At 36.8% G+C, this 26310-nt stretch overlaps 1 protein-coding gene across 1 annotated transcript; it reads right to left on the reverse strand.

Annotated features, from left to right (window-relative positions):
- Positions 1-1470: 1470 nt before the first annotated feature.
- On the reverse strand, positions 1471-25965 carry npdc1a (neural proliferation, differentiation and control, 1a). Its single transcript, XM_053479008.1, has 8 exons — positions 25327-25965; positions 9062-9154; positions 8479-8664; positions 8062-8128; positions 7035-7119; positions 6760-6839; positions 5251-5350; positions 1471-4149 (listed from the first exon to the last, which is right to left on the reverse strand). The coding sequence occupies exons 1-8, from the start codon at positions 25430-25432 to the stop codon at positions 4078-4080; spliced, it is 789 nt and encodes a 262-aa protein (XP_053334983.1). The 5' UTR covers positions 25433-25965; the 3' UTR covers positions 1471-4077.
- Positions 25966-26310: the final 345 nt, after the last annotated feature.

Below are 26310 nucleotides of genomic sequence, written 5' to 3' on the forward strand. Positions count from 1 at the left end.
CCTTAAGTGCCCCATCGCAACTCTGTGATGGGGGATGGTCGTTCTGATACTGCGGTCGTGTAGAAACGGAGAGTCACAGCAACCAGTCATTTTATAGTATTATCACAGACTTTAGTTTTTAAGTTTACATCTCTTATGTTTGGATAGAAAACAACAAAATAAAAAAATATTTTGGGTGAGGACTTGATATAAAGTCTTCTGTGTCAGTTTAAGTTATAACAGGTATGTCATGATGAAGTATAGGGATGTCATGAAAAAAAAAACATTTAAAAACACAATTAAAAGCATTTAAACGGCTTATATTTAAAGACATTTAGATATTGAGCGAGTTATAAATGCTAAGCATAGGTACACTAGATTTTTATACTTTTTTTCATGTTCAATCTTGGTCTGGTCTAAATTGCATTAGGGATACAAATGATTAGAAATGATAAGCATAAAACCCTCAAATCAAAAATTGTCTGTTTTGTCATAAAGGTATGCAAACTTGAACACTGAACATTTTTGCAATACATACTGTACATCACTCAGTGCCACGCCACTATTATATTCTACAGTAAAGGTGTCTCAATTCACAAATCTTCATTCTCAACTACAGGTTATGTACTTTAATGGAAAACAATCTCGACAGTGACAGAGTTTCATTTCCAGCCTTTTTTTAAATCTCTTATTGTATTTGTAATATATGGAAATAACTTTGTGCCAAAAGTACAGTGACAAGACAATAACTAACAGCACCATCCTGAAGACACTCTTATGGCTTCCTATAATAAAGCCCTAAATCAGGACACTCCTTCCATAAATGTTTTATAATAGTTTATTTACAGAATGGTTCTCCATATCAACATTTTCTTTTTCCCATCTTTGTTACCACATGACAATCCTGTGAAGCTTGTTCAGCATGTTTCCTGACCCCAATGTGTTATGTCAACTATAACGGCGTGTCAAACTTATTGTTGCCCCACATCAGAAACAAGGAAGTTCTTTGTGCGAGCAAGATCCTATCTTACCGTGTGATTTTCAAATTAATCAAACATTTGCAGAGAATATTCCAAATATAGTATAAGATGATTCTCATGGCACTGTAATCAGGAGTGGGAACGTACTTTATGTAGTCTATAAGATCTGAGTATCATTTGGGCTATGACAAAAATGTGTTTATCCACAATATTTTCTATTACTGCAAAAAAACATATCTGTTTCTTAAACTGACCAAAGACGGCTTATGACAAATGATGAAGTGAAGTTTAACAAGCAACTTTTTAGTCATTTACAGTATAATTTAAGCATAATTCCATGTTCATTCCAAGGAAGTTAGGTTACTTCCTTGTTCCCTCTTTAATCTTATGTCTGTTGATGATAAAAATATATTTTTTTTAAAAATATATTTGACCTCTGAAAAAAAAATTATGATATCAAAGAAAGAGTGCATGCTATGCTTCACTCAGCTAGAAAATTGCCATTTTATCATCAAATTGACCATTTGTGCCATGTCTGCTTTTGCAGTTTAAATAATGACTAAAACCCACGAGTAAACAATCATTTTAAGATTTGTTCCAAAAGTCTAAATATTTTTGAAACTGATTTTCTTGGCAGCATGATGGCATAGTGGTTAACACTGTGGCCTCGCACCTCCAGGGTTCGATTCCCACCCTCATGTGTAGCGTTTGCATGTTCTGCCTGTGCTCTGTGATTTTCCTCTGGGTTCTCCCACTGCATATGTCATGTGATGGATTGTTCAGGCTGTACGCTACCTCATGGCCCAAGTCTTCTCCAGGCCCCTGTGACTGATACTGGATAAGCGGTGTAAAACATAATTTAATTAATTGATTTTCCCATTTCAATAATTTAAAGATATCGATTTATTCATTTCCAAAAAAGTTCGGTCAACTAAATTACTAACAGGATTCTGGCTTTTAATTCTTTTGTAACATTACATGATCTCATTCTTCACTGTGGCAAACATTTTAAACATACTGTGGTATACTGTACGGTTCTCTTATTAAAATAAATAAATAAATAAACTTATCTATAATAGCTCATTGTCACTGAGGATATCAATTGACTCAACTATGTTACGTACGCTGTTATAGATGACAGATAAAATCTGATTCTGATTCTATTACTTGTTCAAATGATGATGTTTATGAAAATGAGAAGTGGTCAGATAGGCGAGTCCTTCCACTGAAATTGTGTGTAAAAATAAGGAAATTGTCAATTGTGCTACCCAGAAGTGTACATAATAAGTCATCATTTTTACACTGTTAATGCTATCAGTCTAGAAATGTGACAGCACACATCATTCATATGGGTACACTTGAACTTTCTCCCTTCATCAACACTATTTAAAATCAAATTATTTTAAACAGATAAAAAAGGAGATACTGGGCTCACTGGGACACGGATCCTGCAAAGAGACAAGCAGCTAACCCTAACCCTAAGCACCACACAAGTGTAATCAGATCTGTCCTAGCATACTGCAGAACAACAGTGCTTAATAATAAAATAAAACAATATATTAAGCATATGTTTAGTTTTTTCTTTAAGTTTTTAAGGACTATGTAAAAATTTCCCTTGTAAAAATGTTATTTTCTCACGCATTCATTATCTAGACTGCTTTTCCTGTATACAGGGTTGCGGGGGCCTGGAGCCTAACCCAGGAGACTTAGGACATGTGGCACGGTAGACCCTGGACGTGGCTCCAATTGCACACACACTAAAGCCAACTTGGAAATGCAAATTAGCGTAATCTGCATGTTTTTGGACTGTGGGAGGAAACCCACCAAGCACACAAACCAGAGATGGGAATCGAACCTACACCCTGGAGGTGCAATACAAAATGCTAACCAATAAGCCACTGTGCCTCCAAAATGTCATAACATTTTATACATATTAAACAATTTTATCTTAGACATTCGTATTTGTTGAGATCACATTTCCTTGTCAGGGTTCAATGTAACATTTACATTTAGTCAAATAAAATAAGATTATTTATTCTTACTAATAATTTAAGTTATGTGACTCATCAGTGATGCTTGTAGACAATAAAAAAACACTTCTGTTCACCTGAACATGTCAAGAGACAAATCTTGGGAAGTGAGGGAGGGAGAGGACAAGAAGACGACAACAGTGGTAAAGAAAAACAGGTAAAAGAAAAAAAAAATCAAGGGCTTTACATACATACATGAAAAGGGACATAAAACTTGAAAGTTCAGATGGGAGGAAATTTTTTTTTGAATTCAATTCGATTTAGTAGCGAATCGGATTCTTTCCCGCGGCAATTCATGCATCGCCACACTGACTCCGAAATTTTTATTTCTTTTTAAATGTTGTAAATTTATAGATTTTTTGCATTTTAGGTGGTAAAAGGCTGCAGTTAATCTAAACTGTTTACGCAGCTCATCATCTTACGTATTTAGAAAAATCATAATACTTACAAAAGCGCAATACGAATCGAATTGTCACATATATCCTGATAATATCGTGTGATCCCTAGGGATTCCCATTCCTCATCTTCCCTTCTAAACACCTACGTTTATCATTGGTTTACATTCATGACATAAGATAGTGAATGTGTGTAAAAAAACATCCATTCAAAATATGTGTGAATGATTCATGAATCAGCTTCACAATAAAGACATAAATAACTTAAAATGCAGAGAAAAATGCATTTAACCTAATATCATATTCTACACAGACATAACATAGAAATGATTTACTGACAAGCAGAGTATGATGAGGAAACGTGATGTTGAACTCAAGGTTGCCTGCGTGCACAGCGTTCATTAAAAGTGAATTGAAAGGACAGTTGATTTTCAATCTTTGCATTTATTTTCATCCAGTCTTCATCCTCTTTTGGTTTCTAGTTTAAATAGTTCTTCCCTATTTTGAGGAGCTAAACTAATAAACAGGGATGCTGAATAAGCTAATAAAAGTCAGAGAATCATTGTCCAGCATTGGATATGTTTAGTTTGGGTGTGTGTTTTTCTATGAACTTTATGTTTCTATGCAAGTAGTATCCTCTTGAACGAAAATGAAATTGAGCTTGAGTGTAAGTTTTTTTTGTGCAAGGATTCATCAGTTGGGATTCTTTCCATTCTGTAAATTAGAGTCGTCAAACAGTGGATTCTTCACTTCCATCTCCCCAGTCTAAAGAAAACAGTAAAGCAGTCGAAATAAACATTATTAACATTATTATCATTATCATTATTATTATTATTGAACATCTACTAGTGATGCAATCAAACATTTTAAATCAAAGTAAGTAACAGATTATTTAAGTGGTCACATACTGTATATACTATATGCTATAAAAAGTTAGATTTAAAAAAATGCACAAGCAGCGTTCAAATCAAACCGGGACTTTTGATAATGCAGAATAACGGAACGCAGTTACAAAAGTAACAACTTCCTTAATTTCCTTTATATAATCTCCTGCAACACTGATGCACTTATTCCAGCATTTCATTAGTGCTTAGATACCATCAAGGTAGAAATGCCATGATAGGACTGCCTGCTTCACATTTGAAATGCTGGCCTCTAAGGAACTCCTTCAACAGCCCAAACATGTGTAAATGGCTTGGAGCGAGTTCAGGACTGTACGGGGGAGGTGACAATAACTCAATGCCGATGTTCCTGTAATGTGCAAGTGGTGTTGGTGAATTATTGTGTGTATACTTGCTACAGACAGATCCATAGATTTTTTTTTAAGGATCAGGCGTTCCACTGTTCAGGAGAGCGACTGCAGTGGGCTCCTAACCACCTTGGCCGACCTCGCCGTTTATACAGCCGTCTTAAAAATGTTTGCATTATTGAAATGTTTTACTGCGACCGAGAGTCTCATCACCGCACTGTGGCTGAGGTCTTCTATAAATGTCAATAGGTTTTACATTTTCAGAAATTTCATCGTGTCCCAGTCTGACCTGAACGATCAGTGTTTAAACTAATAGCCTTAAGAAAAAAATATTTCACTGAATGACTAAAACGACTAAAATCTGAACAAATATGGAGCTCCGGGTTTCTTCATGGGTGTCAGATAAACTTTGTCCCTTTCTCCTACAGTATTTAAACCTACACAGAAGATAGAGTGTACTTTCCAGAAACTGTAAAACATATTGTACAACATGTCAGGTTCACACCTTTTAACATGTACTCATACTTTAAGTTTTACACAATTGCGACATGCAAACTGTGAGCAGGCGGCACTTCCCCTTTTGAGTCAAAAACTAAACTTGCGTCTTATTTGCTTACCGGTGCAAGTCCAGGACACTCATATACAGTGAAGTCTCCTTCTTCAGTTTCCTCTTCTGACGTGACTCCAGGTTCAGAGGCTTTAGGTTCGACTTTGTGCCTGTGTTTTCACACACAGAAAGAAAAATAATGTCTGAAATTGGCCACAAAATGCAGCAGAAGATGAGATTGAGGATGTTACATTTCTGCTTAATATACAATTCACAAAAACACTGTATAGTTGAATTCAATTCACTATATTTACTTACTGCATAGGGTTTAACATAAGTGCATGGTGTTACATAAACTGTCGGGTGCTCTATATCGCCTAATATAGAAAATGTGTCACTAAAATAACTACAAAAAAAATAATAAAAAAAAAATCAGCAACTACGTATATGAGGAAAATAACAAAACCAGTTTCTCAAAAAATGTCAGAATAGAACAGTCCATAAATGAATATACAGTACTGTGCAAAAGTCTTAGGCACTATATTATATCCTGTACCGATTTTATTATACATGTTTATCATGTTTGCATAATTATGTACAAAATTATTCAGTATTTCCATATATACAAAGTAAGTAAGTATATTCATACTTAAAAATGAATAAATAAATAACATTACGGGAGAATATGTGCGTGGCTGTAAAGAAAAAAATATTTAGTACAAGAGAGACCAGTTTTCAGATGGAAACAAAAAACCAAACCTGCTCCTAGGATTTGCATAAAGGAGATAATAGAAAGGAGCGAGTGTGACAAAGTTACCAGAAGAACACTCATTTTCCAGCAAGCTCAGTGAAACCTAACATCTGTTTTCTTATAAAACTGCACAAATCTGTGTCTAAAACTCCTTATTTTAAACAATGAGTTTTCACTCCAAATATTAATTTTTTTTTTTACTCTTTATAGAAGTTTCTTTTATGCAGAAATTTTTTAAAAGCATCTTTTGCTTATGCCATAGTTTGTTGTTTAAGCCCAAGACTTTTGCACAGAACTATAAGTAAAACAGCTGTTAGGTTTTACTGAGCTTGCTGGAGGATATGAGTACATTAGGTTTTTTGTTTCCATCTGAAAACTGGTCTCTCTTGTACTATATTTTTTTCTCGTTACAGTCACGCATATATTCTCCTGTAATATTATTTATTTATAAATTTTTAAATAATGATTAAAAATTACTGAATGATTTTGTACATAATTATGCAGACATGATAAACATGTATAACAAAATTGGTACAGCATATAATATGGTGCCTAAGACTTTTGCACAGTACTGTACATTCATTTAGGGCCCTTTTCCACATCATGAAACGACACGACTTGACCTGTTTTTAGTAAATATGTTTCGTTTAATTAGACGAATGTGTGTTTAACAAGCATTTGAATTCGACACCCTAGTTCAGACGTTTTTATAAAAATCATAATGCATGACTGACAAATGACATGTACAGGTGTGTGTGTGTGAGAGAGATCAAGTAAGTGCTGATGAAAATGTCTCATGAGATGTCAATATATCAAAGGGTTAAATACTTTTCCATCGAGAGCATCTGTTGTTTCTGATGTTGGTAGTGATACATCTGAGCACTGTGAGCGAGCTTCTTGTCCCCTGACTGAAACAGAACCACAAAGAGGAGATTAAAGAGACAGGAAAAGGTAAGGATGCCTGAGTCAACAGACTTAATGTTTAATGATGATTAATAAGCAAACGTTTTACTTTAGCTTTAAAGGAAAAAATGAGATCGTCACCACAAAGCCCCCTTATAATCTCTCAGTAGAGAATCTTATTCCTGAGTAATGTTTCTTACTGCATTGCTGCTAGAGGAGCTGCTTCCCACCGCCTGAAATGCAGGATAATCCACTTTCTGAGCTAAATGGCTTTCCTTCTGTATCCTGCGGTGAACAAAAAAAAAAAAAAAAAAAAATCACTAGAAACTTTACAAATCCTCAACACTTAATTGTAAAGATTATCACCCCCCCCCCCCACCACACACACAAAGTTTTAATTCAACCCATTAAATTAAATATTGTTTTAAATGAAAGAAATTGGGAACAAATGTTTTACTGCGGCAGGCTGCAATGTGCCTAAAGACGCAATTTAAAAATGGGTGGTTCATGAAACAACCTCAGCAGCGACCTCATTTATAGAGTATAGAGCATCACCAGTAATCAGTACTAATCACCGGCCTGATCATCTGTCATCATCTGCACCTGTTTCTGACTAGTTTATGCCTTAAGTTGGATTATTTTTTATGTTGAATGATTTATACATCACTGTGTGGCTTTACAAACCAACATGATTCTCCTAAAACTGGTCAGGTACAGCGACTGGACTGAGAAATGAGAGACAAAAGCTTGCCAAAAACTAAAGCTAAAACGAAAGTCCTTCATGATCCCTGGAGACCTATTCCTCAAGGCTGCATTAAAAATAAAAAAGTCTTTCACTTCTCACTTTGGAAGCAAAATATAGAGAAATGAGCAATTGTGCAAGTCTACTGGTCTTGTCCAACCCCCCAAAAAAAGAAACCATTGCACATCACTTACTCACTCGTCATCTATACGCTTTATTCTGTATACAGGGTATGCCTGTATACCAGGCAGAGTACACCCTGGATGGTGTGTCAATACACACACACACAACGTGCAATTTTGATGATGTCAAATAGTCTAATCAGCATGTCTTTAAACTGTGGGAGGGAACCAAATATGTGGAGGAAACCCACCAAGCACAGGGAGAGTGTGCAAGCACCATGCAGCGGGAATCAAACCTCACCCCAATGCACGTTATGTTATGTTGAATTACACCGAATGAGCAAAACGAGCATGAATTCTTACCGAAACCAGCAGACAGCAGCCATGATGAGAGCCACCGTCCCCAAAATGATGAATGCAGACATCATGACTGCTCAGAGTTTGACACAGACACACAGAGCAGAGATGAAAAGAGGTCAGAGGACACACATCCAGGTTCTGGAGCGGCTCATTGCTTTTGTGATTAGCTGAATAATGTACAACTGTAGCATGGGAGAGACCGGCTAAAAGAAACACTTGTCAGTGTATGTGACAAATAAAATTTGAATTTGATTTGAATTTGAATGGGTATGCAATAAATCACCTCTATAAAACAGATTGCATATTTAACCCATCAATTATATATAGCCGAATTTAAAGATGTCCTGATACTTCTACTACAATGTCTACAGCCTAATAAGTATTCAGTTACAGCTAAGAGAGCTGGGCGTGGATACGTACTAACGATCAGGCTGTCTTCTGGAAAGGTCATGCTGATGGGTTTGCCACGGCCCGGAGCTTTCGTCTGAGCCACAGGGGGTTTGAGGGTTTGCTGGGTCGGGGTGGAGGGACTGTGTGTGACTGGTTTTACTGTAGTGAAGTGAGACGCACTCTTCAGTGTGGACTGACTCCTTGTCTTAGAAGAGTCTGCGAGAAGGAGTAAAAAAAATAAAAATAATAAATGCATGATTTATAGCCAGCTAGTTGAATTCTGTTTATTTTTGATAACTGTAAATATTGTGACTATTTCATTTGGAATCCTTATAACGTTTATAATAGTAATAATAATAAAAAAACATATTCTTATATTCCTTTTTTTTATATTCTAGTTTAATTTAGTTGTTCTCTCACTCATGCATTCTTCATTCATCCTGCTTTTCATGTCAAGGGCAGTTGTTTAAGTTGCATTTCAATGCATATCATACTCTGTGCGTGGTTGTGTGTGTTTGATGAATAAAATTTGAATTTGAAATGACAACAAATGAGACGGTGAGTGATTTGACATTATAATATAGATATGCTGGATGAAAGGGGCGACTCAAACCTGAACGCCTGACATCTGAGACTTGCTGCTTGGCAATGATTGAAGACAGGTAGTCAATTTGTTCTTCGAGATCAGGAAAGGAAGTCTCTTTACCTAAAGAAAACAAAAGATATTGATGTGTGGGTGTGTGTGGCAGTCTCAGAAAACCCATCGGATGTTGCTGTAGCTGAATTCTGGAAAACTAACCAATATAACATCCTACGGCTTGCGTATAATACAACAAAGGCAATTAATAGTATCAGCTTTTAGACAACTGACACATTGGTATTTCTCAGAAGAACTTCTCCATTTTCAGTTAACCAGCCTTACTGAGAGATGTCCTGTGTGACCGAGACATTACACAGAATGTTCTTTGTGGGTGAAATTCATGGAAAAGAGAAACACTTTCAGTTCTGGAAAGGCTGTAGTTTACAGAACTTGATACAATAGAAAGCATCAAAAAAGCCCCCCAAGTCGTCCTCCATGGAAATTTCTATCAAATCCGGTGATATACTTTGCCAGGCCAAAAAAAAAAAAAAAAAAAATTTTTAATTTTTTTCACACTAATATTTCATTGGTCGACATTTTGCTTTGATTCCGGCTGTAGAATTGTTTTGATAATCTCATGCAATTATCATGATCGTGACATGCAAGGCACGTTAATTTCCCCTTTAAGATCTTAAATTGATACTTTAAAACCAAGTCGATTTTTATATTTTACAGTTTTATTTAAATAAGTTGATCTATTTTTATTTCTTCTAGATGTTATGTTTGTAAATTTAAAAATGTAGGGTTAGCCTGTAAAGAAAAAAGGAAAAAAAAACATTAGATCTCTTTCTAACTGACGGTGTACTACAGACGATAAAAAAAAATGATCTGAAATGACAAAGCTCATGCTTATTCTGCTTTCATATATTATGAGTAGCTTTGAGACAATCTGACTTTTGCTGTGTGAGAAAACCACACTCGGGTAGCGACTTTATTTATCTTTCTGCAGATGTTTTTTCCGCTATGTTTAATCAACCTAGTTGCTTATCAAACACCATCTTTCCAAAAGAACGCACAAGCAGAAGCTAAAACGAAACATTTCAATGTTGTTTTAATAAAATATACTTTTCTTCAAATAAATTGTCTTTTTTTTGTTGTTGTCCTTTTTCATCTTTTCAAATGCAACACCTGAAGCTCTTTCCAGTCCACCATGTTTTCACATTGTATTGAAAACGTCTTGATTCGTGTTGGTATGTCTGAAGGTTTCGTAAACAGATTGTTTGTATGTCTTTATCATCTTTTCACATCTACATGTCTGCCATTTCCTGCCTTAACTCTTTGCAGTGCAGATCCTGCTGTAAGACCGAGTACTACAAGGAGGATCAGATACCTTTGAAATTTTTATCTGAATCAATCAGTCTTATGGCTGTTTCATTCTCACATAACAACTAAATAAACAAGTCCCTCATTGAGGAAACCACACTTTTTTCCCCCCACTGTGTTTGATTAAACTGGCTGCTTATCCAACACAATCTTTAAAAAAAAAAAAAAAGTAAAAGAAAGCCTGGGCAAGAAGCCAAGTTTGCATGTTGTTTTGTCAAAACTTTACATGCTTCCTTTTATATTTACATAATAACTAATTAGCTTCCTTACTTCAATTAATTTACTTCACTTACCTTTACTTGCTTTAATTACGTTGGTTACTTTCCTTTTTTACTTTCCTTTCTTACTTTCCTTACCTACTTTGTTCACTTTAACTTACTTGTTGTTTGGTTGGCTTGTTGTGGCCAAAACCTTTTTTCTTCCTAATCATGCATCAAATGTCTTTTTTCAAGCCATTTATTTCTTTATATTAATAATGTCTTTTTTAGTGTTAGTATATCTAATGCATTTTTTTATTCTAATTATCTAATCATCTCTTCTGCCATTTTCAGGATATAGATATATATATATATATATATATATATATATATCCTAGTTCTTTATAAGGCAAACAATTTACTAAAAACATAAAAAAGGAGAATAATTAAATAAAGGACTTGATATTTTGGCCACACGGTCCACCCTTACTGTACATATGACGGTGCGTAAAAAACAAACACTCTTTCAACACTCTTCCTGCTTTCCATCATTTCTGAGAAGTGTACGTAATCCAGCTGTAACAGGATGATGCAAGAACTCTAGTGCATTCATGTGAAAATCTGGCAGACTAAAAGGGAATGTGTAGGCATTGGTGATGGAGTGTGTGCTAGTGTGTGTCCCAGGGGAGTAAGAGTGTGCCGGCGTGCTGTTTGTTTGAGACGCAGTGAAAAGGAAACAAAAGGAGCGCATCATTTAATGGTACTGTTGGCCAGACAGTAAGCTGCATTCCAAGACTATGGAAGATCCCCTCCTGGCAACCAGCAGGAGAGTGTGTGTGGCCGAGCAGAGGGACACCGCAGGGGGCCAAGGACTTCACACCCAACCACCCCCTCTGGCTCTAGAGATTCAAATCGAACCATCTCTAACTTTCCACGTCGGAGCCTTTAATAACACAGTGACCCGAACGATGTGCTCGCCACCCTGTCTAATATGATTCTCAGAAAATGAACCAACGTGTTAAAGATAGCAACGACTTTTACACAGTGCTTGCATTTGCATTTACGGCTCCCCATGATTGCACTTTCAAAAAAAGAAAGTGAGAGATTATAATGTGTAATGTGAAATCAAGATGACTAGTTGCTCTGCGGTCCAGAAGGACAGCCATCTGGCTCCTATAACAAGCCTGATATGGTGCCGAAGCACTTTCACTGTCTGCTTTGTGGCTCTCTGACCCCCCTCCATCAGGGCTGTATAGTGCACTCCTCAGCAGGTGTCAGAGGAGGTGGGCCATGCCATCTGTACCTCACAGGAGTGAAACGAAGCAAAAAGGGTGACTGTGTGCTGCCAAATATTGCCAAAAGTGTGCAATGATGATTGGTCCTTCCAAACAAACTATAAACTATAAGCATGCATTACAGAGACATGCTGATTCATGACAAAGTGGCATTTTACATGGTACACTTTCACCAAGAAAACGGAACGATGCACTCCAGAAATAATACCTCGGGTGTGAGATGAGCAAGGCTGCTTTAAGATGCATTAAAATGCATGACTTGAGACACGCTGATAGAGAACAGATACCATTTATCTATTCCCCAGATGTTGTCGTTGTTTGATATTGTTAGAGTACAAAAAAAAAATCATTACTTTCTCTACAGATATCTGTCTGAATTTTTACAGATTTCTATAGTTTAAATGCAACACAAACCTATTTTAATTATTTACAAAACTCACACTTTTGCTTGCAATAATAATAATAATAATAATAATAATAATAAATATTCACATAATATGCATGCTTCCCAGCAATTAGAGCAGAGTACAAAAGAAGTATAGTGCCCTCTTTTGGTCAAAAAGAAAAAAAACATCTAAAAAATTATCACAAATTGATTGCTCCATTTAAAAAATAATAAATATTGTTATTTGTCTAATACATGATTCCTAGTGTCTCTTGTAATATTTAAGACAGTTTAGAGATGGAATTTGCTTATCGCATACTAATATAACTAAACTGAAAAATAAAAAGTGCATTACGTAACTGAATATTTACAGTATTAGTCTGAAAACCTGACTGGATGCTGTTATTGATGGCAAAAATATAAGGTATTGAAATTCTGTAAGCGACACGGTGGTGTAGTGGTTAGGGCTGCAATTTATTACACACAGTTACAGTATATACACACTTTTATGTAGGGTTTGTCAATCATTTGTAAGTATGTTATGTTTTTAAATAATTAAACAAATAAACATGAGATCATTTGTGCCATTATTTGCTGTTAACCTACATATCAGTGTTAAATCGCACATTTAAGAGTTTCATATTACAGGTTAAATTGCAATCGCAATACAGTATGTGTGTCAAAATAATCACAACCCGATTTAGAATTTTTTTATGAAATCATGTGACCATAACTTCAACCAAGGTTCAGTCTCTAAGCAAGCAACAAACTTACTAGCACACACATAGACACACACATACACACAGACTGTACATACATACATACATACATACACGCACACACACTGTATACATACATACATATATTAGTGTCGTGGCCAAAAGTTTTGAGAATGACACAAATATTAGTTTTCACAAAGTTTGCTGCTAAACTGCTTTTAGATCTTTGTGTCAGTTGTTTCTGTGATGTACTGAAATATAATTACAAGCACTTCATACGTTTCAAAGGCTTTTATCGACAATAAGGATTGACCACAGGCCATAGACCCAAAATTTCAATGTTTTAGTCCCCATGCCACTTAGTTATCACTTTTGCCTTATGGCACGGTGCTCCATCATGCTGGAAAATGCATTGTTCTTCACCAAACTGTTGTTGGATTGTTGGAAGAAGTTGCTGTTAGGGGGTGTTTTGGTACCATTCTTTATTCATGGCTGTGTTTTTGGGCAAAATTGTGAGTGAGCCCACTCCCTCGGATGAAAAGCAACCCCACGCATGAATGGTCTCAGGATGCTAACTGTTGACACAGGACTGATGGTAGCGCTCACCTTTTCTTCTTCGGGCAAGCCTTTTTCCAGATGCCCCAAACAATCGGAAAGAGGCTTCATCGGAGAATATGACTTTGCCCCAGTCCTCAGCAGTCCATTCACCGTACTTTCTGCAGAAGATCCATCTGTCCCTGATGTTTTTTTGGAGAGAAGTGGCTTCTTTGCTGCCATTCTTGACACCAGGCCATCTTCCAAAAGTCTTCGCCTCACTGTGCGTGCAGATGCGCTCACACCTGCCTGCTGCCATTCCTGAGCAAGCTCTGCACTGGTGGCACTCCGATCCCGCAGCTGAATCCTCTTTAGTAGACCTGGCGCTTGCTGGACTTTCTTGGACGCCCTAAAGCCTTCTTAACAAGAATTGAACCTCTTTTCTTGAAGTTCTTGATGATCCTATAAATTGTTGATTTAGGTGCAATCTTAGTAGCCACAATATCCTTTCCTGTGAAGCCATTTTTATGCAACGCAATGATGGCTGCACGCGTTTCTTTGCAGGTCACCATGGTTAACAATGGAAGAACAATGATTTCAAGCATCACCCTCCTTTTAACATGTCAAGTCTGCCATTCTAACCCAATCAGCCTGACATAATGATCTCCAGCCATGTGCTCGTCAACATCCTCACCCGAGTTAACAAGACGATTACTGAAATGATCTCAGCAGGTCCTTTAATGACAGCAATGAAATGCAGTGGAAAGGTTTTTTGGGATTAAGTAAATTTTCATGGCAAAGAAGGATTATGCAATTCATCTGATCACTCTTCATAACATTCTGGAGTATATGCAAATTGCTATTATAAAAACTTAAGCAGCAACTTTTCCAATTTCCAATATTTATGTAATTCTCAAAACTTTTAGCCACGACTATACATACATAGATCGTCATTTACGGACCTACGCGATTCTTTAAAACTTTTGCACCATTCAAAAGCTTCACTGCGACTAAGACTCCTGTAACTGTACTGTGCTGTTCTTAAAGTATTCTTCCATGTCAATCAGTTTTATGCCTTCATTTAAGTGCAGGTTTGACCTGAATACCCCCATTACATTTCAGTGACTAGTCTGCACCCTAGTGGTCAAAGCTTTTCACTGCAACAATCAGTTCCTTTAATACACTCGGTTCAGTTAAAAGAACATGTCCGTCGATATTATGTACGGAAGCTATAAGTAGCTGCCAATCAACACTAATTAAAAGAATGTAGAAAAGCCAGGCTGAATGTGTAACAACGAGATTATCATAAAGATAATCCTAAATGAAGCAGGAATGGCTTTCTAGTGCACCAAATATCGGGATCATTTCTGTTCTCTGCATGAGCTAGTGTTTGTAAAGGTAGCTCACTGTGATGAGAATGATGACGGTATGGAGCTACGCAGTGGCCCTCTTCATCCTCCTGCAGTGACTCTATACACGGGGCCGCAGTAAGAAGAACCAGGCTTGCAGAACTGACGATTTTATTATGGAAGAATCCTGTTCAACCAGCAACACTGAACACAAAGGCATTGCTCCTAGCACTACTTGCTATGCGTACATCCACCATACATCGATCATTTCCTTAAACCTCCTTCTTCTGGTTCTGAATAATAATTTAAAGAGCCGCGAGAAATAGATGTGCCTAGTAGATTAGCGTGACAAAGTAGTGCTAAGTTTAGATTTTTTATGGAGACTTGGAAAGAAGGAGTGGGTAAACCAAGTGTGCGCAACCATCCGTGTGACATGGAACTGGTTCCCTTTGTTTACAGACAGAATTGCTCTGCAAACACTTGTTAAAAAAAGAAAAAACTTTGATGTAATTGGAGCTGGTTTTATATTCCACTTCCTTATTATTTCCCCCTATTTATTTGCTTTGTGAGACTTTGACTGATTTCCTTGTCAGACGTCTCAGAAGGATCAGGGCTCATATGCATTTTAAGGGCAAAAGTCCTATTTTTTAAAAATGTTTATGTCTGATTAACATTATGTTTTTATGTTATAACATTAATATTTGTTTTTGCCAGTGAAAGCCATGTCTCAGCAGGTTAATGAGAAGCAAGCGTGACAGAGCAGATGGAAAACACCAGAACATCTCTAAGCTTTGAAAACTGTTTGATATTTTTATCTTTTCGTTCTTGCCCACATCACTGAGACCACTTTATTGATGGACTTCCTGTAGGGAAGGAGAAAACAGGAAACTCTCACAATGAGACCATTTCCTGACCGGGGAGTCCTTCAACAAGACACCACCAGACTTTGATTTCTTAATCAGACCAGTTAAGAAGATATTTTCACATATAACTATCAGTTCTGCTTATGTGATGCACAGAACTACTTCATAAAGGAAAAGGTTTCTGTTTTAGATTAATCATGCTTGTGTGCACTGGAATGCGCTTATTGGCGCACTCGGTTAATAATTACTGGGACAGGAACAGGTGGCTCGAACAGAGAATTCCTTCTTGTTTGTCCTTCACGGATATCTCCTTGTTGTGTTCGTCTGGCTACGTTCATATTAAAGGCCACGTTGCTTAATTCCGATTCATTCGGTCAGATCGGCTTTGCATGACGTTCATTATTACAATAGATTTTAATTTGGATGCATCAATCTTCTGAAATGGCATGTATGCGCACAGCGATGTCTTTGCTAACGTTATCTAGTTGTGTGACCACATATCGGATAGGCATTCAATCTAGGACCACACACGGAACTCGAACAGATTCGAGCTGAAAAACATCAGATTTGTGCTTGAGACAACTATAAAAGTGTAACAATAGGATTAAAACTAATCTGTTCCGTCAGCTCAGACTGGTAATGTAAACCTAGCTTTTGATCCCTTGGTGCATAAAAAAAGTTAGTACATGATGTACCACCAACAGAAAAATAAAACGTAGCCTACCAAAGCGTTACTTTTACTGCATTAGTGTTGTACTATAATCCGCGGAGAATGCTTATTATGTTAATAATTAACCATAATGGATTAATTGCAGTTTAGAATCTACCTGATTAAAATGCGTCAACCAGTAATGTTTTGCGCAATATTTCTCAGTAGCTCATATATCAATTTACAATGTGCTCCACAAGAGGGTGGAATTGTAGTTCGCAGTATTGGTCATCATATTTTTTAGTGGAATTGTTTCTGAACTAGTAGTACTCTTAATTGTTTTGGTTTGTTTTAATTATTTTTGCTTTATTAACTTATCTTGAGTACAACATGAATCTTGTTGCTGTTAATTATTACTGAATAACCAACTGTTAGTTGTTCACTGTTTCAATTATCAGCCAAAAATGTGCAACATTTGCAACTGTAATGCTTAAAGTAAAAAAAAAAACAAAAAAACAACAACGACATCTAAAAATTGAAAAACATCACTTTATCTGATGAATATGTAGGTGTATGGTCAAAACTTAACCTTGACATCAACAAAAAGAATGCATGGCCCATTCCCGCCTCAATGACTGCATCCTGACCAGAGATTATTGCTGACTTTACACATCTTTCACTGACAAAATCTTACAAAGGCTCCTTCCAGCACCCTAGTGCACCATGGTGCAAAGCCATACAAGACTATTTCCATGAACATGACGCGAGTTCTGTGAACCTCACTGGCCTTGCTAGTCACAGACTCTGAATTTGGTTTAGCACATTTGGGATGTGATAGAATACGTGATGCACAGCATGACTATGTAGCTGACAAACCTGCGTGACCATTTATGTCTCAGTCTCAAAGGAAAATATTCAACACCTTGTGGAAACCTACAAATAACTGAGGCTGCTCTAAGAGCAAAGACAGTCCTACAAAGTATTACTAAGATTTTAGTTTTAAGTATTGAGAATGAACAGACTTTTTGCACTCGTTATCCTAAAACCTTGAAAATCTATGCAGATAAAGTAATAGTTTTTTAAATCCTGGTACCTGAGTGCTTGGGTTAAAGTCATTCCACTGCAGCATCATAAAGCCTTCGAGATGGGAAAAAAGTCAATCATTTGTGTTTATGAATTGTGTTTCTTTTGTGTGGTGATTCACGAATCGCCACATCGACTCCAAAATAGATTTATTTAAATTTATAATAGAGATGACTCTACAGTATCTCAAAGAGGGTTTTAAGTCTGACTGGCCTTTGATCTGCCTTTTTCTCCAAACCCTGTGAGTAAATTAGTCTTAAACCCACTCATTACACACTCAATACACCAGTCTCAAAACATTGTGAGTGCAAATTAGTCGAAAAAAATCCTGTGTGTTAGAAGCCCTGTGTGCCCACGTAAAAAGTTCCAAGCACCCACGATCACTGTTGATTTCAGTTTTGAAACTTTGGAGGCATTTAAGGCATTGAAACAACAGTTTTCTTTAAAATCCTACAGGTGGCACACTCTAAACTATTTACACATTTTATTCTGTGTGGAAGGAGTGAAATTTTTGCTATGTTTGTTTAGAAACGATAATTATAGCGAATGAGATACAGATAAAGTAAAACTCTTGTATTTAAACTTAGTGTTTATTGTTTCTTTTTTAAAGGTTTAAAATTAAAACAAAATCAGGGAAAAACGGAATATGAAATTGGGATATTTATAGAATCGCAATTTTTTAAACTCTAAACCTAAACAATCGAAGCAGGACAGGAACAGAAGGTACTATAACTGCACACACGATTGTAAGACAGATGGCGTGGTGAAGCGTTGTATCTGTGTGGGCAATGAACACATGTGAGTAAACAGTGATGAGTGGAGATTTCTCAGAAGGTCAGCGAAAGAAAGACGAAACCCTTTCCAGATTTATCATTTTGTCGATGATGTTTACACCACCAAGTAAGTCTAAGTACATCAGGTGTAATGAACACTGTGTACACAACAAAACATAAAGAGCTACCCTTCACATCTCGCACATCTGGAGTTCAAATTCAGTCAGTTTGGAGTGTTCCAGTGTTCCCATGGGCTTCCTCTGGGTTCTCTAGTTTCCTCCCACTGCCAAAAACATACAGCTGGGTAGTTTGCTTATGCTATATTACACATACATTATGTGTGAACGTGTGAAGGTACTTCAGTCCTTGGAAGGTTTCCATTTCCCCTGTATTCCAAAGAAATGAATAAATGATATATTTTTATAAAGATAAGGTAATAAAGTTAATGATGTGAAAAAATAAAGCTCTGCTTTAAAAACATGCATAACTATAGGACTTGTTATTAGGGATGCGAACAACCAGGAACCACCAATCTGATATTATCACGATACCCAAGTGGTGATTTACAATTCTAAAAAACGTTAGTGGATAAATCACTCCTAACATATAGGATGCTGTGCTGTACGAATATTTTAGAGCGCGCCCCTGCAGGATTATGGAGAACCCGCAACATTTTACCCCCTTGAATGCAAACAGATCATTTTAAATACAGTGGAACCTCGGATTACGAGCATAATTCGTTCAGAAAGCAGGCTCGTATTCCAAAACACTTATAAGTCAAAGCACACTTTCCCATAAGAAATAATGAAAATTAAAATAATTCGTTCTACAGCCCAAAAAATAAATACATAAAAATAATTAACACAAAATATAAAGCAAAAAAAAAAAAATTTACTTGCACGTTACCTTAAAAAAAGTGAAAATAAATCTCGACAGATAAGTGTTTCCATTTATGCGCACAGGCGATGTGTGTGTTTTTCTCTCTCCTGCGCTGCTAAGTGTGTGTTGTGTGCGCGTAATTTGACACCATGCCGGTTGTGTGTAAATGAAGCACCCCCTCTCTGTTTCACACACACACACACACACACACGGATGTTGATTATACCAGTAAGAGACAAGCACTAAGACCCAGCAGGGCAGAGAGAGAAAAAATGTTGGCTCAGTTGTGATCACATGACGCTCGGCATCAAATCAAGAAGCGCATGCATGATACATGATACTCGGTGCTCGTAAACCAAGACAATGCTTGTTTTCCAAGTCAAAATTGATTAAAAATCTTCGCTCGTCTTGTGGAACACTCGTAAACCGAGTTACTCGTAATCCGAGGTTTCACTGTACATGAATTACCGCATGAAGAAATCGTGATACATAGCTGAATATATTTTTTTCTTATCTCTACATGTGATACAAGTAAGCATGAAACAAACATTAACATATTCTCATCAAATTTGATTACTGAATTTTATTATACAGTATTATATTAATCCTATACTAAATAAAACCTTTTTTTGTCTGCTTGGATGTATAATCGTAAACTTTATGCCTAAAATATCATGCAAGTGTGTTTTTCAATGTTTTTCACATCAAACTTAGCTGTTTTGTTTGTATATGTGTTGGAGAGGGGATGGAACAGGATAAATTAAATAATCAGTTAATCAATCAATAAACTAATTAATACTAAAAACATACTGCCATTAATTTAGCACAATTTGTCCCTCATTAAAATTCATTCCTCAATAAATTAACAAAATGGAAACCATTCAAGAACTACACAGAAGAACCAGGTGGCTGAGCCTCAGATTCTTTCGAAAACATCACGTTACCCATACATAAAAAATATATTTTGCCCTTAAAACATTCCTGTCTAATTCTGTCCTTCTGACTCTGATGAGAAAATCCAACCAACTATCAGTATGATAATGAAAAAAAAAAAAAGACAAGGACGTAGTGTAAAGGGCAAGGCCAGCTCCGGTAGCATCTTATCTCTATACCGCTCCTGCTTAAAGAACAGCTCTGTTTGTAGACAAAGGGAACCGGTTTTAGTTCACACAGCGGGCCGAGTCTGCTTCATTTACACACTCCTTGTCTCTGTGTGCTAGAAACCTTTGACTACTTTGTTCCTTCTGGGAAATCCTAAGAGCTGTGCTTCTTATGCAACATCCTTTTCCATCAACTGTTGTGTAGCAACAAAGTCTGCTTGAGCTACAGATGATATGGCCAAAAGTATGCTACCACCTCCAGAAAGGCTTTCCAGAATTGTGGTAGTAAATATTACAGCGGAAGTTATAAAGCAAACTAAATTTGGAATGAAATCTTCAAAATGTACAAAGTTTAACGATCAAGTGTCCACAAACTTCTGCCCATGGTTAATAGTTCCATGGAAGACCAGGGTGTGACATTCATTTCGATAGCCAGCTCATGTGCCTTCTGTCTTCTATCAGTCGAACTGCTTTTTTATGGAATCAGCCTTTAAAAAAAACAAATAAATACCTGATCGAATTGATTCTCTGCGAACGATTCACAGCTCTAGTGAACACCGTTACTGTCGTTCACAAACTCAAAAACAAGACCAGGTATTTTACTGAAGGGCATGGAACAGACTCAGACCCCACCACAATGTTTTATAGATTCAGTAAATGATCCTGTCTCATATCAGGTTTACCTTATAGGTGTTCCTCCAGAAAAAGATCAATAGAACAGTGTGCAATGAACTTATAAACCTGTGTGTACTCAGCAATGCTGATGTTAGACGTGCATCGTTTAAATGTTTGCACATGGATCTCAGAGTTCATATAGGAGTGTTTATTAAAAAATATTAACTACGTACACGACACAGAAGGGAAGGGCCCTCTGCACTTCAGCTCAGCAGTGGGTAAGGATTAGGATACAGCTGTTCTCGTCTCACGCTTACAGGCTTTATCGGCGGTGCTGACGTTTTTTTTTTTTTTCCCTGTAAGGCTTAACTTTTTCCACAAGAAGGCTAAGGTTTGCATGGAAACACCAAATGGGTTATTCATTATCACACCTTACTGGCTGATGAGTCAAGGCTTCCAGGACCGTTTAGGGCTGGAGGGGATTAACTAGGCTTACAGATCAACAAAACAGTGGTGGGACGATCCACAGGGATTTAGCCTACTTTATAGTGCTGAATCACAAGCAGAGTTTCTACAGCACTGCAGCCAGGATGGTGCGACAGCAACAGGACAAAGTTTAATATGCAAGACATGCATTTCCAAAAATATGAGTGTTCCAGTAGCAGTAGCTTCCATAACTGAGTGTTCCAGTAGCTGTGTTTACATGGTCGCTAATATTTCACTTATATTCGCTTAATCAGAATGAAAAGACACATGACTACTCAATTGGAACAGTCTGATCCAAGTTCTACTGATAGTAGGTAAATATCAGCCATGTAAACACTTGATCTGATCGAATCTCTATTTTGTTGAAATCAATCTATTCTTCTTGTATAACTAAAATTCCTTCTCTAACCCACCTGTCTTCACTTTCATCACCTTCGCCTCTGGCAGGCTAAGGGACACTGATTGGCTAGCCATTTCATTATGTCATAAAGCATCTAACCGATCACAGATGAGACTAAATTCGCGTAATCATTCATAATGCAGAAAGTAGGCTATATCCGCAAAAAAACAAAAACAAAAACACAGAAATCCTAACCTAATCTCAAAGTTAAAGAAATATATAAGAGACAGATTAGACGCTTCACAAAAAGTATAAAGAGTTATACTCTGATATAAACTCATCCACGTAAACACTTAATTTGCAATCTCGAAATCGTGATCATTTTAATCGGGTTGAAGAAATATTGTGTACTCTAGCTACAAAACAGCTCCAAGTAAAATTCTAAGGAGTTCAGGAAACCCTGAAGAAGTAAACGCACAATCTCAGAAATGAAATCTAAATTGGCGCAGTTCGGCAGTTAGACTAGATTAGATCAGTTTGCATCTGTTACTTAGCATTAAGAACACCAATGCTGTAACACATCTAGGAAAAAAAGTTTTTATATTTTATTTCATAGTTTAGGAAGCTAAGTCTATTATTGTCCATTTAAATGCTGGTTTCACTTTCAGCTGTTAACCAACAGATATATATATATTTTTTATATCTGTAAGTATTTTTCAGTAAGAATTGGTAACATGAAATTTTTGAATTTTTCATCCAACCATTATCATGTTGAATATCAATTAAAATTAACTTAATTAACGACCACATTATCAACCTTTCTTTCAACAAAAGATCCAACACTGGAGCTTCCTTAAGTCCTTATTTGTTGGGAAAATATTAAACAAAGATAATCATCCACTCCGACAGAAGGAACATTTTGTGCTGCGAACGTCATGTTTTGACTCTTTGAAAAAGTGGAGGATTTTTTTTTCTTATTAAGGTTAATGTAATCTCGCTTCAATCTGGCTGCTCTGAATTAAAAGTCAAGGATGCAAATGAAAAGACAGATGGTGCAGAAATGACTGGAAAAAAACATCTGTTAAAGCTTAGGAAGATTAACAGAGGGGGTGCGCATTGAAAAAACTAAACAGAACCCGAAAAAATTAAATAAAATGCTGAACAGCTCAGGGTAAGCTTTTGTCTGTTAATCTTCATCACATCGCGGAGAACAGAACACTGATTATATGAAATGCAAAATGTTCTCTTGTTAATGAAGCAAAAGAAATTAAATTAAACTTCACTTTAAATATCTTTAAGGTGTTCAGATATAAAAGCATTAATTTAAATATCAACAATATGGACTATTTAGAATGGAAATCTGTTAGTGACAAAAATGTTACTGCCAAAATAATTACTTATTTGTATTCAATTATTATTATATTTATTACTAATTTAGTTCCACAACTCTTACATAACGCAAATGTATTATATAAATAAAGCTAAGACATGCGTTTCCTCACCAGTCACTGTTTCCTCCAGTTTAAAGTTAATAATACAAAAAAACAAAGTTACTGAGAACCCGTTGCAAAGACTTTCCCATGTCAGAAAACTCTTCTAACACTAGAAAGTCCTTACAAAAATGCAAAATAAATGTCTCTTTGGAGAAAAAAACTCTCATCATATCAACTAGGGGTGGGCAACAGGAATCTAAAAATAAAGAATGGGTGGGTGATGCAGCATAACGCACCAGCATAGTGTCACTTCCATACCCATTCCTCCTGACATAACAGCACTATTTGTAGTTATTCCTCTTATATCATAGTGATTTCCCTTTGCTTACAAACTACTTATTATTAAATGACACGTTACACATTTTATCCAGTTATAGTAAGATCTAATGTAATCCAACAGACAAGTTCTCACTTATATTAAACAATCATTCTCTCTATCTATCTATCTATCTAATATATATATATATATATATATATATAGCTTTTAAAAACCTGTTTAACGTTAAACTGAAAGAAAAGAAATCTTTGCTGAGCTGTGAAACTTTTACAAAGGGCTTACAACCGAGGCCCGTTTGCTAAATATACGCTAATGGATGTCACCACGTCAACCATTATAAGAATTACTTAGTCAAATGTTTACTATTAGTCTTAGATTATATGGAGCATATGCTGTACATGTCCCTGTGAATGAGCCCATACTGTAGAAATAACAACATTTAGACCAAAAAAGCAGACCTTCCGTCCAATTAAATTCAAGCAATCCACTGTGCTCTTTAATAATAATAATAATAATTAATAATTATTTAATAATAAATAATAATTCTAATTATAAACATTACTTTAGTTTAATTCCCAAATGCTCACTGCCAGTGTTCCTTTTTTGTCTAAGTTCTTTATATACATTTTTTAGTATTTTGTAAACGTGTACGAAATGAGGTGGAGTTCTCCAAGGCTGCCTTTTAATATACAGTACAGTACTGTGAAAAAGTACTGAGCTCCCAAATTTTCTTTAAATTTTGCTTCCAAAAAGCGAGACTTTCCTGTATTATTTATGTAGTTTGAGTAATACTTCCCCAGGCGGCAACGCGGTGATTTAGTGGTAAGCACTGTCAGCTCGCACCTCCTGGGTGCAGGTTTGCTTCCCACCTCGGGTCTGTGTTCATGGAGTTTGCATGTTCTCCCTGTGCTTGGTGAGGTTCCTCCGGGTACTCCGGTTTCCTCTCACAGTCCAAAGACATGCACATTAGGCTAATTGGCACAGCGTGTAAATGAGCATGTGTGTGTGTGTATGTGTGTATTCCCTGCGATGGATTGGTAACACCCTCATGCCCTAAGTCTCATGGGATAGGCTCCAGGCCCTCACATACCCTGTGTACAGAATAAAGCGGTATAGACGATAAGTGAGTGAGTGAGTGAGGAATAGTTCATCGGGCTTCCTGAAGGACTTTTTTGCCTCTCATTTTTTTTTACTTTAGTTCCAGTACCTCAACAGTCTCAGAAGAATGTTTTTGCTTGTTAAGCCACACCGTGACCTATTAATCATTCAAGCCTTAAAAAACACCCAAATTAAAGTATGAACCAGTGGGAAACAGGTGTAGATAATCAGGCTGGTGATTAAGTATTCTACTGATGCTGAGTGGCTGGAAGAGAGAGGAAATGAGGTTGCTGCTGAGGTTGGTATAAAAACAACAATTTTTTTTTTTTTTTTTTTGGAATTACATCTTTAAGCACTTGGCAGCCTGTCGCAGTAAAACATCTAAATTTAATTTGCATCTTTTTATTTAATTTAATATAAACAAATAAAAATCTTTGCACAGTACTGGATGCATGAACTAAGTTTGTAAGTATCTGTATATTATTTATTAACTCTAGTCTCTTCCTTTTTCAGGCAAAGACAAATTAATAAATGACGTCACCTGGCTTGAACGTGCGTACTTTCTCCTGAAAAAAAAAAACTTTCTTTTTCTAGACTCCTGAAATGCATTCGAGGAAAGCAAACACTCGTATAATAAAGTTTAATTTTAGGATCCGAAGGGGTTCTTTAATGTTGCCAAAAATCAGTAACGTTTATTATTTTTTTTAAATCAAACAAAAATAAACTCCTGTGGCTTGTTGAAATCTTCCCATATGTGAGCGCGGTGCAGGCGGATCTTACCGGGAGTTCTCGCGGTGACGGCGGAGAGAAGCAGGACGCCGGAGAGCAGCAGCGGCAGCGCGGCGGGAAGCCGCTCCGTCCACCGGGGCACAACAACCAGCAGCATCCTCGAGTCCACTTCTCACGTTAACGGAGCGGTGTCATTCCGCCATCCTCCTCGGACTGAAACACACTGTAGCGCGGCATAAACGGGAAACTCTCCAGTGTACCATCCACTAGCGCTGTCTCTGCGCTGAAACTGTCACAGTCTACACCGCGGTTAGCCGCTCTACAGAGAGGCGCGACCTGGTGGGCGGGGCCAATCTTGATTGACTTGGGGAGATGACACGCTGCATGCTTAGCTTACTTACAAAACAGTATTTACAAGACACCTGTTGAAATGCTTATAAAAAAGCTTGCATCTCTGTCTTAAATTGTACATTTTAAAACCTCACCTTTGCTCTAAACATGAACTTTGATTTACCCTCATCATGAAGATAATTGCCTTCTCATCAGACAAAAGAACAATCTAAAGAACAATTACGGTACGTACGTAAAGTTTTAGAAGGCGGGACACGTAAGACGATGACGTAGAAGTGGGCGTGCCCTCAGGTAAGAGGTGGAGAGGTTGCTGTCAACAGCTACATTTTCAACATGTGTTAAAGAACAAATAATGTGTAATAATTTTAATGGCTGATGAATTCATTCATTAATCAATTAATTCATACATTAAAAAATAACAAAATATTTTAATTAATAAACAATGATTCAAATGTGCATAAGCGACACAGTGGTTGAGTGTGGGCTCACACCTCCAGGGACTGGGCTCGATTCCCACCTCTGGTCGGTGTGCATGGAGTTTGCATGTTTTCCCCATGCTTGGTGGGTTTCTTTCCACAGTCCAGAGACATGCAGATTAGCCTTACTGGTGTTCCCAAATTGCCCGTAGTGTGTGACTGCACATGGGAATGTTGACCAGAGGTCCTACCATGGTCGTAAAACGAA

This window comes from Clarias gariepinus, chromosome 19, assembly GCF_024256425.1.
Source record: "Clarias gariepinus isolate MV-2021 ecotype Netherlands chromosome 19, CGAR_prim_01v2, whole genome shotgun sequence".
Classification (NCBI taxonomy): Eukaryota; Metazoa; Chordata; class Actinopteri; order Siluriformes; family Clariidae; genus Clarias; species Clarias gariepinus.

Bases quoted from the DNA above. Each gene is read 5' to 3' on its own strand.
- npdc1a (XM_053479008.1), bottom strand. From the start codon at position 25,432: ATGCTGCTGGTTGTTGTGCCCCGGTGGACGGAGCGGCTTCCCGCCGCG. The intron at 9,155-25,326 runs GTAAGATCCGCC...TGTTTTCTTTAG, and splicing joins CGTCACCGCGAGAACTCCCG to GTAAAGAGACTTCCTTTCCT. The intron at 7,120-8,061 runs GTAAGAATTCAT...TGTTCACCGCAG, and splicing joins GCTGCTGTCTGCTGGTTTCG to GATACAGAAGGAAAGCCATT.